At 34.8% G+C, this 20,932-nt stretch overlaps 2 protein-coding genes across 2 annotated transcripts; one reads left to right on the top strand and one right to left on the bottom strand.

Moving 5' to 3' along the window:
• Positions 1 to 558: 558 nt before the first annotated feature.
• On the bottom strand, positions 559 to 18,578 carry LOC102809673 (BRCA1-associated RING domain protein 1-like). Its single transcript, XM_006824861.3, has 10 exons — positions 18,287 to 18,578; positions 16,977 to 17,033; positions 7,513 to 7,667; positions 5,082 to 6,247; positions 4,841 to 4,921; positions 4,305 to 4,477; positions 3,732 to 3,837; positions 3,286 to 3,523; positions 2,836 to 2,957; positions 559 to 891 (listed from the first exon to the last, which is right to left on the bottom strand). Exons 1-10 carry the CDS (start codon positions 18,364 to 18,366, stop codon positions 559 to 561), a joined length of 2,511 nt encoding a protein of 836 aa, XP_006824924.1. The 5' UTR covers positions 18,367 to 18,578.
• On the top strand, positions 11,460 to 16,870 carry LOC144342864 (retinol dehydrogenase 7-like). The gene is made up of 4 exons (XM_078005726.2): positions 11,460 to 11,784; positions 14,390 to 14,648; positions 16,094 to 16,257; positions 16,435 to 16,870. The coding sequence occupies exons 1-4, from the start codon at positions 11,460 to 11,462 to the stop codon at positions 16,665 to 16,667; spliced, it is 981 nt and encodes a 326-aa protein (XP_077861852.1). The 3' UTR covers positions 16,668 to 16,870.
• Positions 18,579 to 20,932: the final 2,354 nt, after the last annotated feature.

Genomic DNA, 20,932 nt, shown 5'->3' with positions numbered 1-20,932 from the left:
GAGTTTATATAATGGACCGATCCAGGATGAGTTTTTATAATGGACCAATCGAGGATGAGTTTATATAATTAACCAATCCAGCATGAGTTTATATAATGGACCAATCCAGGATGAGTTAGTATAATGGACCAATCCAGGATGAGTTTATATAATGGACCAATCCAGGATGAGTTTATATAATGGACCAATCCAGGATTAGTTCATATAATGGACCAATCCAGGATGAGTTTATATAATGGACCAATCCAGGATGAGTTTATATAATGGACCAATCCAGGATGAGTTTATATAATGGACCAATCCAGGATGAGTTTATATAATGGACCAATCCAGGATGAGTTTATATAATGGACCAATCCAGGATGAGTTTATATAATGCACCAATCCAGGATGAGTTTATATAATGCACCAATCCAGGATGAGTATATACAATGAACCAATCCAGGATGAGTATATACAATGAACCAATCCAGGATGAGTATATATAATGCACCAATCCAGGATGAGTTTATATAATGGACCAATCCAGTATGAATGATGCTTGATACATTTATGTACCTAGTCTGTGATATCCAGCAATGTAAACTGAGAGATAGAATCCATCAGCCACTTTACTGATGCTGATCGTAACTTTTTTGACCGTATTTTGCTTGGTGGCTTTTGCACATCATGATCATGTATAATATAGTGTGTGCACTCCGATAGATCAGAGTTTGGTGTAGCATGGTACGGTACTTCCTGGCTGCTGTTACAGTCATCCATCTTTGGTTCACGTAGTAATATTTTACCATCTCCAGACTTTACTAACTGGTTCAAGTCTTCTTTCACTGGCGTAGGTGAATTAAATTTGCCATGGAAGTAGAAATGACAGCCGTTGAAAAGTCCAGGATACTGGAAAATAAACATCTAGAGCATTAGAGCATTACAAGCCAGATTATATGCTAATCTGATAATTTCATAAGCGAAATACACACTTTTTTTTACATTATTTTCATAAATCTAAAAATGACACTTACGGTAAATAGCAAAAAAAGCGTTTTCAAGAAAATTGTTTAAAGCTTGTTTGAACAAACAGCTTTTCAGAGGTGAACAATGTATATTCAGCTTATACGTCAACCACCACCATAGCTGGCATGTCATAAAATAAACCACCAGTCGCAACTGCCTTGGTTCCGCTCAGAATAGACTGGCCCAGTCGTGTCAATTTTATTGTTTTATATGATAATTAACAAGTTTATAGAATCTTCCGCATTGATGCAAAATTACCACAACGTCTATTCTGCCCTCTATAGTTGTCACGACGTTTTTGTGGTGACAAATATGCTAATGAGTAGCATCACTTGTAAGCTGCCAACCAATGAGAAAAGCTGCTTTTGGTTTGATCCGTTCTAAACAAGTATATCGCACATGTGGCCTGACGCATAGAATCCTTTGTCCGAGTGCACGCCAACTTTCCTCTTTTGGAAGTGTTCTACTCCCGGGTTCCATAACGTCACTGCATATCATGAATAAGTAACAGCAATGGATATGCTGCAGAATCGACCAGTCGTGGTAATTTCGCATCGGGCCACGAAAGAAAATATATAAAATTGCCATGGCTGGGCCAGTTTCCCCACCAAGGGCAGATTCGAACACGACAGGGTAAAATAAAAACCGTTCACACCACTCAGTGGGAATTGTTTACTGAGTTCAGAATGTCTAGCCAAACTTAAGTGCATGATTATTCCTAGGTTTTTATTGTCATTATTTACAAGTAAAAAGTGTGAAATAGGGATACCGTAATATTCAATAAATAAATAAAATTATGAACTAACATGAGCAGAATGTGTGCAATTTGAATACTACTCAGTATGATTGTACATTTATTAATGATAATTTGTAATGTCTATTTTATCCTTTGCAGTTTTTCAACACCCATTATGTGTCTTGTTTAGTCATTTCAATCTCTCTCATGTCAATTATTTACTCACTGCAATATGTTTTTTTTTACACTATATATTTTAGCGTTTATTTAGTAATAATTCAGTGTGCGTATTGGGAGGGGGGGGGTCAATGATGGGGAACAATTTTTGATTGACAGTATGATAGCACCCTCTTGTGGCAAATGGTTGGAACACACTGATTGACTTGGGTCGATGTTATTCGTAATAACGTGGTTTGACAGTAGGTCAAAATACAAACCTTCGGGGAAAGTCCTGTTTGGATGCTAGATTTTTTTTTCGTTAGGCGAAAAACTAAAACTGGTTGAAATTTTCGAATAAGAATAAGGCGGCAATTTTAAGTGAAGGCAAAAATTTGGAGGCCAATAAAATACCAAAACTGCCAAATAATCACCCGAACAAATTTTTAGAGGGGTCGAAATTTTAGAGTTTTTACGGTAGCTCAATCTATCCTAGATGATTTTTGATAATGAATTTCTGTATCTCTAAGTTGATCTGAAGTAAATGGGAAAACAGTTCAATTCAAAATGGCAGCCAAACCTTGTGACCAATTCTAAAAATGCACTTGGTCCATCGATATTAACAAACCAAATGTCAAGTCCATTGGGTCCGGTGTTTTATGCTGAGCATTTCTATTTTTTCTTCAAACCAATATGGGCAAAGAACATTTTGAAAGTTAGGCACACCTGGAATAGGTTTGTGTTGTCTCCCCTAGCTACTGTTATAGGTTATGTATCAACAGTTACATTGCATATGTGACGTCACATCTGAGACAACTCAGAGCAGTTTTTCCTGTCTCTGCTAGAAGCTTGAAGAGTAAGAGCTACAAACAAATTGTTAGGAATTTACAGTACTTTAGAACGAGACAATTTAAACGATCAAGAAAGAGACTCACCTGTTGTTCATGGTTCAATCTTGCTTTACGTGGTCCGAGACTAAAAGGATGAGTTACGGTGCCGGTCACTTCAAAGTACTGTTCTTCCACCAGTTGTTGCTTCTTTAGACAGGTTGTAACCCCTAGTGAGCATTGACACATTGTAATTGACAGCTACCGATAATTTTGATGAAAATGATCAGATAATTTTGCTCAATGTGCAGGTATATTACTATGTATATGCAAAGTAATACCAACTATATGCAAATGTGTATGCAAATTACGAGCAATTGTATGCAAATGAACACTATGTATATGCAAATTACTTCTACAAGATGCAAATAGGCACTATGTGTATTTAAATTAAAATATTAATTATGTTTATTCAATAGTAAAAAAGAGGAATTGCATTTAACATAATTTCACCCAATGCACATATTTGCTACCAGTATGATGTTGGTCTTTACTTACAATCAAAACTAACAATCCATTTTCCATGAAGGATTGCCTGTAAATATTTCATAGTTCTGGGACACTGCCCATCTTCATTACAACTAGTTACAACGTGACTGACTGAGTCATCAAACTCATCCAACACCTTGCCCTTCAGTAATTTAGCACAGTGATCCAACTTTGCTTTCTGCTCTCTCTTTAGACCAGTACCAACTATGACAATATCTACCATTTTAGATCGACACATGGTTTCAAACTGAAATAAAAATAATTGGGTTAACTATCGTAGACATCACCATTTTCTCTACTACTCTTTGGCAAATGTCCATCAATTGAACAAGTGATTCCAAAGTGTTCACAATTATAACAACTGATTCCAAAATGGCCACTGATTAAACAAATAATTTAAAAATTGCTACCAGTCACAGTGCCATTCATCTCAGATTAGTGTGAGCTTATTTTACCTTTGGCGAGGACATCTGTGGTGTGATAGACACAGGCACAGTGTTCAGTGCTTTTCTCAAATCATCATTTTTGGCAACGTCCCAGGGTGTCAATCCATGAATATTTCTAAAAATAAATAAACAAAGATTATTATCGTTAATTTTTCCTATGTATCAGTAACAAGTATTAGTGGAATATACACTATGGAACATATAGAAATACGCCTATATATATATATATAGAAATCCTATAGAACATATAGAAATACTCCTATATATATATATAGAAATCCTATAGAACATATAGAAATACTCCTATATATATATATAGAAATCCTATAGAACATATAAAAATATTCCTATATATATATAGAAATCCTATAGAACATATAGAACTACTCCTATATATATATAGAAATCCTATAGAACATATAGAAATACTCCTATATATATATAGAAATCCTATAGAACATATAGAAATACTCCTATATATATATATATATAGAAATCCTATAGAACATATAGAAATGCTTCTATATAATATAATAAAATCTTTCTTAACTTCAAGAGATACTCTTATTCAATATACGCTACCTGACATCCAAAGATGCTCCCCGCTGAACCAATAACTTGACAATATCGAGCTGTCTGTTGTACAAAGCGTCGTGTAATGGCGAATCATTCTCATAACCTGGAGTGTTGATGAAGGCCCCATGATCCAGGAGCGAAGTCACAATCTCTATGTAACCATGGTTACAAGCTTCATGCTGCATCAAAGAGGAAAAGATGGTGTTTTGAAAATGTCTTCAGAATTTGGAGTGAAAGTAGTAATGTTTCTAGTGTTAGTCAAAATAGATTACCGGAATATTTTTCTTCAACATTGAGTTTGAGATATAAAGCCACAGCCAATTTAGCCTCCATGGTTTGACAGTTACCAGTAAATCCAGATCACTCAATGGCATATGGCATTTTACATGACTCTTTTTTACACAAGAACACATGGCCCAGTTACTCAACACAATGTACTAATTAAATTAACAACTAGAAATATATGTGTCTAGGATTTGTTAATGCAAGGATGCAAATCATGTCAGAACATAAAACACCCGTCATTGTTTTGTTTTTCTTACCAAAGGTGTCCAACCAGCATTGTCTTTAAGATTAGGCTCAAAACCAGATTCCAATAATTCTTTCACTGTTTTCGCGTCACCCTACAGAATGTAAGCAGTCATGATTACATGTATTACACATCCAATCTGTACATGCTATTAGTCGTTGAAGGTAATTTAGCTCACGACAATCTTTCATGCTTTATAAAAGTTTTTAGGTCTCGTAACAAAGATATGTAAAGTTATAATAAAAGTTACCTACCTTAATTGAGGCAATATGTAAAGCTGTTTCCCCCTTAGCATTTCTCTTTATTTTATTACCAGGGGATTTACTGCATATACCTGGTGGTGAAGACAGACTGGAACCAGGGGAAGTTGATCTACGTGTTCTTCTCACAGGAGTGTTAATATCCCTACCAACTGGTGATGATAAACTAGATTTTGGAGATACTGATTTACGTGTTCCAGTTGCAGGGGTATTCTCGTGGCTTCTTCTCCCTTTCCTTTGGGGTCTTTTTGAATGACCTGTGATCTCTACACCTGGTTTTAATAACTTCTCTGCGGTTATATCATCAGCATTTTCTTCACTCAACCTCTTTCTAAGTATATGCTGCTTATTGATGTTTTCACCAGAGACGTTCCTTCTCACTGATTGATCAGATGCACCTAATTCTTCCTTATTCTCTGTATTCTCTTTTTCAACCTGAAGACTGCCATCATACTTATCATCTTGTTGCCTGGATACACTTTCATCCACTTCCCTGAAGGATACTCTTTTTTCATTTTCACCAGCGTCACCATCTTTATCAGCAGTACGCCTTGTACAATTTCTGTTTCTTAGACTCCATTGTTTATTATAGGATTCTATAGTTTGCTTTTTAACTGCTCTGGCTATTCGACCAACTAGAGGCTTAGGTTTAGTTGGAGATGCTATGAAGTCAAATACATCACTATTGTTTGCATCAACAACTTTTTTTCTCGGTAGATTGTTTTTCACATTTTGTACTTCAGGTACCTTACTTTCTCTTGCTCTCAGATTAACCGTATATCTCATAATACTGTGTTTAGAAGAAAACTTGGTCTCAATCATTGTTTTGCTCTTTTGGCTCAGAACCAGTGAGTTCTTTTCCTTTATATCTAGTTTCTTAGCAACGTTCCGTTTTCTCCTCCTGTTTGATGCAGGTTCAAAATCTTCATCATCTTTATCATCATTATCTGGAGAATATTCCTCTTCTAACTCATCCTCTGTATCATCACTATGGCAACTGTCATCGTGAACATCAGAATCACTTTCAGTGTTATCTTTCAAGTCATTATTTGAAGTGTTTCTTACAGTTTTATCAGATGTGTTCTCGTTTTCAATGTGTTCATTCAGATCTGCATCATCACAAGTTTCCACGGAAACATGATCTTCATCAGATCTCTCTTCTGCAATGGTATAAATATCATACAGACTTTTAAAGACAAGCAACCTGATGGAATACTAGTTTGATTGCTCAACATGGAGTATAATGTTTATTTCTCAACATGGAGTTCCATTTTAATTTCTCAACATGGAGTTCCAGTTTAATTTCTTAACATGGAGTTTCAATTTAATTTCTCAACATGGAGTTCCAGTTTAATTTCTTAACATGGAGTTCCAGTTTAATTTCTCAACATGGAGTTCCAGTTTAATTTCTCAACATGGAGTTCCAGTTTAATTTCTTGACATGGAGTTCCAGTTTAACTTCTCAACATGCAGTTCCAGTTTAATTTCTTAACATGGAGTTTCAGTTTAATTTCTCAACATGGAGTTCCAGTTTAATTTCTTAACATGGAGTTCCAGTTTAATTTCTCAACATGGAGTTCCAGTTTAATTTCTTGACATGGAGTTCCAGTTTAACTTCTCAACATGGAGTTCCAGTTTAATTTCTTAACATGGAGTTCCAGTTTAATTTCTCAACATGGAGTTCCAGTTTAATTTCTCAACATGGAGTTCCAGTTTCACTTCTCAACATGGAGTTCCAGTTTAATTTCTCAACATGGAGTTCCAGTTTAATTTCTCAACATAAGAGTTCCAGTTTAATTTCTCAACATGGAGTTCTAGTTTAATTTCTTAACATGGAGTTCCAGTTTAATTTCTCAACATGGAGTTCCAGTTTAATTTCTTGACATGGAGTTCCATTTAATTTCTTGACATGGAGTTCCAGTTTAATTTCTCAACATGGAGTTCTAGTTTAATTTCTCAACATGGAGTTCTAGTTTAACTTCTCAACATGGAGTTCCAGTTTAATTTCTCAACATGGAGTTCCAGTTTAATTTCTCAACATGGAGTTCCAGTTTAATTTCTCAACATAAGAGTTCCAGTTTAATTTCTCAACATGGAGTTCCAGTTTAATTTCTTGACATGGAGTTCCAGTTTAATTTCTCAACATAAGAGTTCCAGTTTAATTTCTCAACATGGAGTTCCAGTTTAATTTCTCAACATAAGAGTTCCAGTTTAATTTCTCAACATGGAGTTCCAGTTTAATTTCTCAACATGGAGTTCCAGTTTAATTTCTCAACATAAGAGTTCCAGTTTAATTTCTCAACATGGAGTTCCAGTTTAATTTCGCAACATAAGAGTTCCAGTTTAATTTCTCAACATGGAGTTCTAGTTTAATTTCTTAACATGGAGTTCCAATTTTTTAACTATTTAATAATAGATTACTTACCTTTTTTTTTGATATAATTTCCTTTCACAATCTTCTGTAGTTTCATACAAAGGTGTACAACATTTGTAAGTTGTCTGTTTGTCTGCAAGTCTTTAACCCATGCGGGGGCGCTGCACACAGGGCAACTATTGCCAAGATGGCTGCCAACACAGGATCTAAAATTTCAATCAAAAAGTCAGTTAACGACACAGTCTTAGTACTTTTATATTTTATGAAACTGACACTTGAGAAGACAAAATTGGAAAAGATGTCAAGTACAACTACTCAATTAAGAATAAGGTTATTCATGATAGATAATGTAATATGGCCAAAAACCAAGATGGCTGCAAGTCTGTTGCAGAATACATCATATTGAATAATGCAAATCATTGGTCATGTGACCAGGTAAATTGTTTCTGAATGAATTTGTAGTGTATGGTCAGTTATTGAGAGTGAATTGAGAGTACCGGTGATCTAGTATCAACAATAATCAGATTCATTAAATGACTTCTAAATTTACATATACATCTAATATATGGTCATAAACTTAATATTTGTATTTGCAATTACTCATATTTATGTATTCTTTTTATCCAAAATAAAATGCCCGTCTCCAGTATTGTTAGCGCGTGCCAGCTTATTTATTATGGTGTTACTCGAAGACTTTCTTTTTAATGTTTTCATGACAGGAAATTAAAGCATTTTACAATTTATTGAGAACGAAGGATAAGTCAAACATGACATAAAGTACTTAGGAATATGCAAAGAATGAACAGTTTATAAATCAAGGGGATTCTGAAATATGACTCCAGACAGAAAGACAGACGGACGGACGGACGGATGGACGGACGGATGGATGGAGCCAGAATTATAAGCCCCTATTGCAAACTTTGTTCGAACAGGAACTAATTAATCAGATTGAAAGACAAACCATTGTTGTTACCATGGCAATTACAATTGTTATGGTCTTGTTACAATTCTCATAGAGGTCCATTGAAAAAAAAATTTGCTAAAAACAGAGAATTGAAGATGCATGTATCTTCACAAAATGAACAAATCTGACAGAGGTACCTACATACCAAGTATCAAAGTAATTGAGCTAGTAGTTTTCAAGAAAATGAAAATGTAATTGTTGAAGGACAACAGATGGACATCATCTGAAGGTCTCATGCCACTAATTAACCAATGGCTGCTCGTAGCCCTCAATTTAAATGCCCAGCAAGAACCAATGAAATTTTTTAAATATTATTTTTCTCAGGTGCTCCCTGTTTGAGGGCGTAATCACCTGGGTCAGAGGTGAGACCAACATGTGGTCTTTTGTTTACTACTTAGCGGCTGTGTACCTGTGGGTTTATTCTGTGTGTTAATGGATGTTCTAATCTTGGTGTTTTTCCAGTGATTTCTCTTGGTGCAATCCAAATACAGTAGGTGTGTCTTGTTTACCTGAGATTTGCAAGAGTTTGAGCTGGCCAACATGTTAGTTTTTTTCATATGGTTGATTACTGGCATGTTGATTTCCCATTTTTGAGCCATATTTTCAACTTTCTTCGTCATTTTCATATAGCAATCTCGTCATATGTTAACATTGTCGTCTATGGAAATTCAATTAGTGGTATGAGCCCTGAAGTAACAGTTTGCCTAGGACCACCTGAGGTTGTTGTTTTAACCATAATTATGGCTCTATTCACTGGAATTTAGTCATTTTTGGCAGATCTCATCTTACATAACCAAAGTTTACTTTGACCTAATTATTATAATTTTTGACCTCTCCTGACCTTGCATAGATCTGATAATTATGAGGTTGTGTGTTCAAGCACACATTTCATGAGATCAGCTCCATTGATTTGGCAGGTATAGTGCAAAGTAACTGGGAATCTTTTTTATTTTTATTTTACCACTTTTCTTGCTTTGTATTCAACTATTTAGACACAATGGAGTAATTTTTTATCCAGAAATGTTATATTTTGCTATGCGTTTCACCCATTTCTGTCAATCTCTTATATCTTGGTTGAAGATTTTGAAAATTTGTAATTCGGTATATTTTTTGCCCTAATCTTATTAATTGGCTGTGGTTGGGCTGTGGTCTGTAAATATAAATGTTTTTATTAAACTGGTCCAAAAATTTTATTCATTCATCAATGAATTATTCATGTCACCACTAATTTCAATGGCTCTAGGAATTCTGAGAAAAATGCTTAACCCCATTTTATGGGTTTTTTGTCTTATTTTCATATTATGGCAGACAAACTTAACAATTTGTAGTGTGGTCATTTCTAATGTACCGTATTCAAAGTTTAATGAGGTCAAAATCCCAAATATTTAAATAAATTCTCAAAATTGTGTTGTGTATCTTGTCACTGACAAGATATTTGCATACTGTCAGTATATTAGCCAAGTAGTACAACTCTTTCAATTTCACAATTATTGCTCTTTTCTCAGAATTTTTGTGAATAGTTAGCTAATTAATCCCATCTTGAGTTTATTATTGAACAGTGCATGTACCCCCCCCCCCAATTAATCAGAAATCCTGTTGATTTGAATTTAATTTGATCAGGGATGTGTAATACAAGTATTTTATATTTAGATCCTTTTCTTGTTTGTATATTTTTATTTTTATTTCTTTTTAAATCATAAAATTGTTTCGTTGAACTACTTTTTTTCACATAAGATTTGATTAAGTATTTTATGTTGAGCAAATTCTATGTGTGGCCATGGTAAATCAAACCACTGTTGTGTTTTGGTATATCCAAGGTTGCCCGTCACAGGTCTCCGGCCTAAATGCAGATACCGTGGAATTGTTTTTTTGTTTTTAATTAATTGGAGAAATAATGAGCTAATGAATTGAGACTTTTGATTCAGTAGAATTTTTTTTTTTTTTTAAATTATAGTGATAAACTACTTTTAATTGTCATTATTCTATGTATTATTTCTAGAAATTAATTAAAATTACTAATCATGCCAAACGTTGGTCTGTACTTGTTTGTGGTGAATGAGAACATTATATTTTACAGTACTGCATCTAATAATCAGGCTTATATTCATTGCCTACCATCTATTTTGGTGTTATGCTGAGTGTGTATGTTGCCACTTTCTACAACTAATTGTCTGGGTATAGGGCGCCACCAAGTGGTAGATTTTGATAAATAACTCCCAGGGTTTAAATTTTGGGGATTTTTTTTGCATGGGAAATTACTCGTCTAATGATATTCCATCATATATAAGATCAACAAGAACTTTATTAAACCTTCTTATTTCTCTGAAGGTCTCATGCCACTAATTAACCAATGGCTGCTCGTAGCCCTCAATTTAAATGCCCAGCAAGAACCAATGAAATTTTTTAAATATTATTTTTCTCAGGTGCTCCCTGTTTGAGGGCGTAATCACCTGGGTCAGAGGTGAGACCAACATGTGGTCTTTTGTTTACTACTTAGCGGCTGTGTACCTGTGGGTTTATTCTGTGTGTTAATGGATGTTCTAATCTTGGTGTTTTTCCAGTGATTTCTCTTGGTGCAATCCAAATACAGTAGGTGTGTCTTGTTTACCTGAGATTTGCAAGAGTTTGAGCTGGCCAACATGTTAGTTTTTTTCATATGGTTGATTACTGGCATGTTGATTTCCCATTTTTGAGCCATATTTTCAACTTTCTTCGTCATTTTCATATAGCAATCTCGTCATATGTTAACATTGTCGTCTATGGAAATTCAATTAGTGGTATGAGCCCTGAATGAACAGTCCTGTTCTGTCATCCATGATGACAGCAGAACTAATGGCGTCATCAGTGGATACTGACACTGTTTATCAATCTGTCAATCAGTTTTCTACGAGTTCACAAACCAGATTCAAGTGGAAACAAAAGTATTCCTAAAGTTTAACACAGAGGGCACTCACCCTCAAAAGTTTGTTAACCTGCACTTTTGACCCTATTCAGACAAAATCATGGTTGCAGTCAATTCACAAGGTCACTAAAAATGTTGCTGTACGTTCTTTACTTTATAGCTTTTGTAGTATTCTACCAAATATTACAATGGGTTGTGAGAAAACCCACGATCTCAGGCATCCCTGACAAGTATGTTTTTATCACCGGTTGTGATACTGGCTTTGGCAACATGTTAACAAAACGACTTGACAAGACGGGATTTCATGTGTACGCTGCTTGTCTCACCCAGGATGGATGCCGATCATTGAAGCAATCTACATCAAGTCGTGTAACTACACTGCAAATGGATGTTACAAATACACAGAGTATCAGACAAGCGTACGAACGTGTTAGCAAACTAATACCACCAAATAAAGGTATGTACTTTCCATGCTTAACCGACATTTAATTTTGAGACTGGAATAGATAACCAGGGTTAAAAAAAAATTTTTTATAATTTGGACAATCAAGTTTGAAGGTTTGGGGTCTCTACTTAGATCACTATTTATTTGTGGAAACATCTACCATTTGTGCAATCCACTTTTGCGTCCTAAAACAACACCCAACAGAATGGATTTGAATTTACAAGACCGTTGTACATGTACAACAAAAGGCAATAGGCAAATGTTTAAATAAATTAGAGGAGCATATGCTTTTAATATTTTCATGTGGTATACTCACGAGCATGTCTATTTTATAACTAGACGTGATAAAATCCCAAGAAATGGGTTTGTGCTATTTTATAACAAACTCATGTGACCCACTTTAAAGAGAACGCAGTGGTTTTAACATGCATGCAAACATCCAAAGAGATGTGTCTTTATCAATTTGGTCTGTGTAAATGTCACAGTTTGCAATGGCACAGATGTAGCTGCATTCATGCCAATGCACCCAAACTATCTTTTAGTGAGGTTAAACTCACCGGCCGAAGCTGAAATCACAATCTGGATCACCTTTACAATTTAAAAAAATCAATCATGTTTGTTTCATTACAATTAACAATTTTAATATGCATGCATGTTGATTGACACCATGTTAAACATGCTAATTTCATGAACACAGATGTGAGTTAGTGTTAGAGTAACAGCAACACATAACACAAATTCTAACCTGTCAAACCTGTGTATAGAAATGTGTTTCAACCATATTGGATTTTTCAAAGAATTATGTGTTGACAACTGAACCACGGAGGGTGCTGGAGAGGGGGGTGTATATTTTCCATACAGCCCTGTGTTAACATCAGGTGTCAACGTCATGTTTTCAAACAAAGTTCTAGTTGTGTATTGTCGGACTGTAAAGTAATTTCATTGAGAAGATGGTTTTAAAGATTTGCATAGTTTTGGAGCTGTGCACTTTGGAAGCAAACTTAACTAAATATTTACATTTTACAAAAATTTCATCAAAAAAAAAAAAAAAAATCAAAGAAAGCTTAGAAAGAACTCCCGTGTGCTGAGAGTTTTGGAGACACATTAAAAATTAATTCAAAATTACTTATACTTGAGATATTGATGGAATAGCTGAAAACTAATTATGCAAATAAGGTAACTAATATGAACAGATTTAGGTGTAAAACTAATAAGGTCTGCACAATGTACCAAGTTTCATTGAAATGTGATTAGAACCAAAAAAATATTAATTATTATACTAATTAGAGAATTAATATGAACAGATTTTAACCCAAAATTAATAAGGCTGTCTATTGTCCTAAAGCATTTACATGTATGTACCAAGTTTTATTCAAATGTGATGATCAATACTTGAGATATCAGTATTAATTAATTATGTTAATTAGATGATTACATGTAAGAAGCATAAATATTTACCAAAAACTAATATGGTGCATAGTCTTAGGTTCATTGAAATGTGATGGGTACTCTTTAAAAGTTTCATTGAAATCCAATGAGTGGTTTTTAGACATCAGTGCAATAGCCATAGAACAGCAAAAAATTAACTAATTATGCAAATTAGGTAATTAATACATGTAGGCACAATTATTTATCCCAAAATTAATCAGGTCTCTGCATAGTCCTAGAATATCTATGTCGCAAGTCTCATTGAAATGTGATGATTAGTACTTGGGATATCAGGTGAAAAGCTGAAAATTAACTAATTATGCTAATAAGGTAATTAATATGCACACATATTTACCCAAAAACTAATCAGGGGTCTGCACAGTCCTCAAGTAACTATGTACCAAGTTTCATTGAAACGTGATCATTACTACTCGAAATATCAAAAGCTAAAAAATAATTAATTATGCAAATTAGGTAATTAATAACTGATATTACCCTAAAAACTATCAGGTCTGTGCAGTGTCATATGACATCTATGTACCAAGTTTTATTGAAATGTTATAATTAGTACTTGAGATATCAGTGGAAAAGCAGAAAATTGAATAATCATTATGTAAATTAGATAATTAATATTGCACAGATTTTTACCCAAAACTAATCAAATCTGCGCATTAGTTCAGAGCATCCATGTGCCAAGTTTCATTGAAATCCAATAAGTGGTTCTTCAAAAATCAGTGGAACAGTCATGGAACAGCTTGAAATCAGTTAATTATCATTCAAATTAGGTAATTAATATTCATAGATTTTTACCTAAAACTAATCAAATCTGCACACTAGTTCAGAGCATCCATGTGCCAAGTTTCATCAAAACCCAATGAGTGGTTCTTCAGATATCAGTGGAACAGTCATGGAACAGCTAAAAATCAGCTAATTATCATGCAAATTAGGTAATTAATATTCATAGATTTTTACCAAAACCTAATCAACTCTGCGCATTATCCCAGAGTATCTATGTACCAAGTTTCACCAAAATTTGATTAGTGGTTCTTGAGATAACAGTGGAACAAAAAAAGTGACATACATACATACATACATACATACAGACAGGGTAACTGCAAAGACTCCCTTTTGTGCTTCGCACACGGGAGTCAAAAAGGAGCAAATCACTAAAAAATTCTTTTTTTTGTAGGATTATGGGGGCTTGTTAACAATGCTGGTATCTCAGGGATATCCTGTCCATATGAATGGCTACAGAAAGAAGACTACCAACAAGTGATCAATGTGAATTTACTTGGCATGATAGATGTCACGACAATATTTCTACCATTAGTCAAGAAAACCAAAGGGAGAATTGTCAATATCACTAGTTCCTGTGGTAGATATGTTGTGCCAGGCGGTTGCTACTCTATCTCGAAATTTGGTGCTGAAGCCTTCTGTGATGGACTAAGGTTGGTATCCCCAATAAAATTTTATGTTTTTGAATGTACGATAAACCCGTTTGCCTTATTACACTGATTCAGATATTTACCAAACATCAGCAATTTGCTTGTTTTTGTTTTTTTCAAAATGTCCTAATTTTGTTCACTCATTTTCAGGCAAAAATTATTTCCCATTAAAATTCAATGTTTTCCACCCAAAATATGGTAAATAATTAGAAATGTTCCATGATGCAATAGTGAAATATGGACAAAATGTCCTAAATGAATTTTGAGACTTCAAAACAGTCTGGTATGTTCAACACAAAGGTTTTGGTTTCCCATGACCAGGCTATTATTAGCCAGGAATTTGCAACTGCCAGTCCAAAACAATTAAACTTCATGAGAATGTAGATGGTTTTGGATATATTTTGGTAAAATTATCAAAGAACAATAGGAAAAAACAGAAAAATGGGAAAAAGTTGCCAGTCCGTTTGACGAGTGGACTGGTGGCTGGATAACACCCTGCCCATGACTATTACTTAAAAATGTTCAAGAAAATTATTCTCATTACTGGTAATATAAAAACATAAAAGGTTAAAGCCATGACATATATTATCAAAGTGTTTTGGATCTGTGAGTACCGTATTCTATAACTATGGTACTGAGTTGTTCTGAACCTAAATTAAACTGTTGAAAAAAAAAAAGAAGCAGTAGTTGTAAAGTACAATAATAGTTAAATAATTTGGCATCATAGGTAAATCTTAGTGAACACAGTCATCAGCTCAGCAGGACAGCATACTTGTCCAACTTATCAGCCAGGGTTCTCAGCTCCAAAAATTATATGTTTCAGGTCGGTGAGCCGAGTACCTCCCTTGAAAAATGCAAATGACAATTTTAATTCTCAAGGGGAATATAATTTATTGCATCTGTTTGGGGAAAATTAAATTGCAAAATTTCTTCATCAAATCAAACAGGAGTGGTTACAACAAATTTTATTATATATATTAATTCACGTACATTGTATGACCAGAATTTACGATGTTAAAATTATTAGGGTCTGTGGGAACACAGTCAAAATCAAAATTGTCATCATTATCTTCAATATCGAATGTGTTCAATCATGTGCGAACTCTTAATGCAAAGAAATTTATACCATGATTTATTCTTGCATGATATCATAAGGCAAGTCTGTTATTGACCATTCAGAATACTGTGCTTTACAAAGGTGATTTTCTGGAAATTACGGCAGGCATTCTGGTAACACAATGCAGAAGTGAATTATGGGCTATCTGTACTAAAAGTACCGGTACTATCTGTTGCAATTGACTTCAGCGAAAAACTGGCTTGATTTTAGCCAAATGTTCCCACAAAAATAGAAATACCCCCAAAGTGTGGGGGTGGGCACTTAGTCAAGCATGAGTACTAAAGTCAGTAATTTTAGCCTAAGAATGCTAATACATGTATATGTCTTATAGAATAATGCTTCATCCATTTGGTGTACGTGTCCACATCATAGAGCCTGGGTTCTTTGCTACAAATATACTCGATGAAGATAAATTACTTGGACATATCACTCGTATATGGAATAAATTACCCAAGGAAATCAAGAAAGAGTATGGAGACAATTATGTGGAAGAATGTAAGTAATTAAAAATAAAAGTTTTCGTTTATTAATATTTAATATTAGCATTATAAGTTGTTTTCAAAGCAATCCTTCTTGACCACTGTATTGCTGTGTTTAATTCTGTTTGTTAACTCCATTCCAAGTCAGCTCAAATCATGCGTCAATTTACATCATTTTCTATTTTCGTTTCAGTTAGATCATCAACAAAGGATACCGTTACAAGATTGGTGTCACCACGGACTGATAAGGTCATCAATGCGTTTGAACACGCGCTCACATCATGGTGGCCACGTACTCGGTATATTGTTGGATTTGATGCTAATTTCCTACTGATTCCTATAACATTTTTACCGGCTTTCATAACTGATGTTTTACATCGTGCTATAGCTAAACAACCAATCCCTGAAGCATGCACCAAACGATAAGAATAATCGGAGACAATTTAGAAAGATGATGTAATGATCAGACAATTTAAGTCACTAGATGTAATGAGACACAATTGAAATCACCAGATGTCATGATCAGACACAATTGAAATCACAAGATGTCATGATCACACGATTGAAATCACTAGATGTCTTGATCAGAAAATCAAAATCATTAGATATGATCATGATCAGACACAATTGAAATCATTAGATAGACAGCCAAACAGTTGAAATCATTAGATATCATTGTGATCAGATGCAATTGAAACTACTATATACAGCTACGTGAAAGCATTGATGTCTCACCTGCAGAATGAATGATCACAGTTCCCAAGAGTCGACGGATCTTTTAAAATACTATGGCTGAAGAAAATAAACATGAAAATGAATTAACTAAAATAATTGAATCCTGATAAACTCTATTGATTGGTTTGTTGGAGACGATGTTCCTCACCATGAGTGAATGCAAAATGGTATACACTAAAGATGTCAAGTCAAGAAGATATTGAATATATCATTATTTTCACATAATCGTGGACAATAAATATCTATTTGGATAAAATCAAACACAGTGTTATCATTTTATTCAAATGCCGCAAAAGAACACAATGGAATGTGAATGTGTGAAGGTCGGTTTTCAAAACTGCCTCTGATTAATCAGATGACAAAATAGGTGTTTACAGAGCCAGATTTATCTGATGAAATTGTCCATGTCCAATATTTTCAAAAAATGAGACCAGACATCAGACTTTGAGGTTTACGACTGATAAATCTGATCGTGAAATTAAATTATAGATCTTAAAGCAAACATCATGGCATTGATATACAAATTAGTTATTCAATGTATCACATACATGTACCCTAGGGTCTGTGTATGTACAAAGTAAATAATGCACCAGTCAATATAAAACTGAGCTTCTCCCTCCCTGAGGCAAGTATAGCGTAAGGACCAATCTTGGGACAATGATACTCACAGCAGTCCCAGAGAATCAGAATAATTCCGTTAAAGAAACAAGGAAACAAGTCAGGACAGCGCCTCGACTCGCGGATGTTCGCGGATGTTTCAGGAACAGGAAGAATATCGAAATTGTCCTTGTTCTCTAATATTCAGAGGTGGGGGCGGTGGCGGTTTGAATTGACTGGCATATACATGTAAGAGAAAGAGAAGGGAGACTGTTCATCAGGGATTTGTGAAGGCCATGGACTGGTGCATAAATTTGAATGCAAATTAGCAAAACAACTTGAAAAACTTAATTATCCATGGAAGAATGATTCACGTTCGATTCAAAATATGATATATATAAACTTTTGTGTAAATTATAGATATTTCAATGTGCACGTCAATCAAACGCAAATCGTACATCAATCGTACGGGAATCGAACCAAACGCTGTCTTCACACTCGTCGTAAAGCACTGTGTTGATCAGAACCGAACGCTGTCTTCACACTCGTCGTACAGCACTGTGTTGATCAGAACCAACTAATAGAATTAGCCCCGCGTACAGACCTATAGGTTAGCCTCCTCCCTCTGTACTCAGGGCTAGATCAGAATGTGTGTGTAATTGTAAATAAAACTGCATTCCCGCTATGACAACAGTTTCACTCCGATAACATACCATAAAGGGCATTCAAGTGTGCTCTCTAAAACGCCCAATGCTTTCTTTGTTTGTTCCCAGCGATTAGTTTCGTCTTCCATAGTTGTACAATGTCACAAGATCGCGAATGCTCGGTGGAGAAGTTCATACAAAATAATCATCCAAATAACCCGCCATAATGGATGCGCAATAGGAAACTGCGCAACGTGTGCGTGAGAAAACGAAGTCATCGTCAGGAACGGTTTGTGGTGGCGACGTTTGACAAGAACTTTATTTGTGGGTAATAAGACAGGAACCCGACGAAAAGTGAGCATTGAGGCGAGCCGATTTGAGTTTTCTCTGCCAATCGTAGGATGGACAGTTGTAAGGTTATGACCCGACTTGCCAAATAAAAACAAAAGCCACACTTGCATAAGTCCCTTTACGAGTTTAATGCATACGAAGGATGGAAGTAAAAAAATAATACATACATATGCATAGTAAAGAAGAAAAAACATAAAAAGAAGTTTAAACTAAATTCAATACAATATAGAAACCTGGAGGAAAATAGTAGTAATAATAATAATATTAACGAAGATAAGATAACAAAAGAAATACTAACATTAATATATATACTGTATTACCAGAGGTACATTACTTGGGGTTTGCAACGCGCATAGTACTGTATGGTGACATCATGTCAAGATCCCATTCAAGTCTCATCTCGTAGATAGCGAGACTGATGCTACGACCTTCTGACATGACAAAGACGGTTTGTAATAAAACAATATACCACATGTGTTACCACATTCATAGTGAAAAAATGTAATACATAAAAAATGTACAGAAAATATAGTTATCGTAATCCGTCATATCGTGAGCAGCTATTTTGATCCACCTGGACATCCCAGTAACCTAGTTACCTCGGGCATGCGCATTCGAATTTTTCTAAGTTGGAACGCTTATGCGAGAGCGAGATTGGAACGGGATCTTGGTATCATGTCACCGTAGTTGCAAACCCCAAGTAATGTACCTCTGATATTACTAAAATTCCACACTTCAAATAAATTAGAGGCATTAAAATATAATGAATATAAAATTTTTAAAAGTTAATACAACATGTTTAAATCACTGTCAATAAGCATTTATAAATTACACAATTAATAACTAAAAAATACGAGTACTCAAATTAGAAATAGGATAAAAACAATTTATCACTGCACACATGGCAGGGTAATCCCCGTCAACATACTTCTATTTGCCCATTTCACTATGGACGAAAGATTAAACATTTTATCGGCCTACAAATCAAAGTCAGTGTTGGAAACTGTTTTCAAGTTTCCACCACGTCAGTGTGTAAATAGGTCAGCTTGGATGAGGCATATCACGGGTATATTCCATTAATTTGTTTGTTCTTATTTCGAAGTACAAGTCAGTTGGAGCTTGGTATCGCTGATAACACACATTTTGATAGAAACCCGTGGCGTGGTCCCGGGGTTGTGATCGACATGCAAAAAGTCCAGTAACAGAGGGTTCATTGTTGAAGTACTTACTCAGTTAGATTGGATAATCTAGTAAAACTGTGACTGTTACAAAACTGTACATGTATCAGTACTGAATTACCCCTTTAGCGACAATAGCGAAATTAAATTCCAAGCGAAAATTAAGCATTTTACACAGTATATGTTAACGCACATATGCAAATTAGCAAACCGTTATTGTAAAGATCGTCACGCTAGGCTTTATGTATAGAATAAATGTAAATATTTTTGAACAAATTGGTCTGGTAGATGATACAAATCAAATGTTTCAAATTTAATTTTGATTTTGAGATCTGCTCAATTCGATCGTCGGAGTTCCCGCGTATAATTTAGATTCAGTTAATACTCGGAAAAGGAAAGAAATCAATTGGGACACAAGACTTGGGCAGAAGTAGCGGCTCAAGACAGAAAAGCATGGAGGATGAGAGATGTTGGCCCTATTTTCCGCTAAGAGACAAAGAAATGATGACTCGACGACGCTCTAAGATGGCAAAAAACTCCACCGCAACCATGACGGCGGAAATGCTCAGCGTTGTTTGGGGTTTTGGCTATTAGCATATCGACATATGCGTTTGTCAAGGGTTTCAAACAGTATATAGAGAATATATATAGTAGGCTTGGCAGAAGTAAACTTTAGTGATATCAAACCGCTGTACATTTCAATTTATTGTTTTGTAATAGGTGTATTCTGCATTCTATTTATAAGATTCTGTAAAGTGCGCCACCTATCGACCACTTGTAACGTGTTCGGCTATCACGAAAGATCTCGAGATGTATTAATAAATAAAAACACACTCAAAAATATATAAATACAAGTAATTATGGCGGAACCTGTGTAATGAAAAAAAAATATTTTGAATTGGAATAAGTTTTGACGCACTATGAAGTTATTTAGGATTCGATTTGACACGATGCTTAACATTGATTAAAAAACATATATAGTGGGTCATTCACTTCAAGTTATCGACACAGGTATTTTATTTTTTGTTCAATGTATAAGACATAGCGCCATCAACGATAGAAGGATAAAACAAATGCGCAGCGTATACTAGTGTGAGAGTGCTGTTTACCCTTCTTGAGTGTGTGAGGGCGCTGTTCATCCTTGAGTGTTATTTATATTTTCTTTAAATATTCATATTTCTACCTT

This window comes from Saccoglossus kowalevskii, chromosome 7 (assembly GCF_978046115.1).
Source record: "Saccoglossus kowalevskii chromosome 7, keSacKowa6.1, whole genome shotgun sequence".
Taxonomy (NCBI): Eukaryota; Metazoa; Hemichordata; class Enteropneusta; family Harrimaniidae; genus Saccoglossus; species Saccoglossus kowalevskii.
Note: the sequence above shows the minus strand (reverse complement) of the source record. Positions and strands in the feature narration are given on the sequence as shown.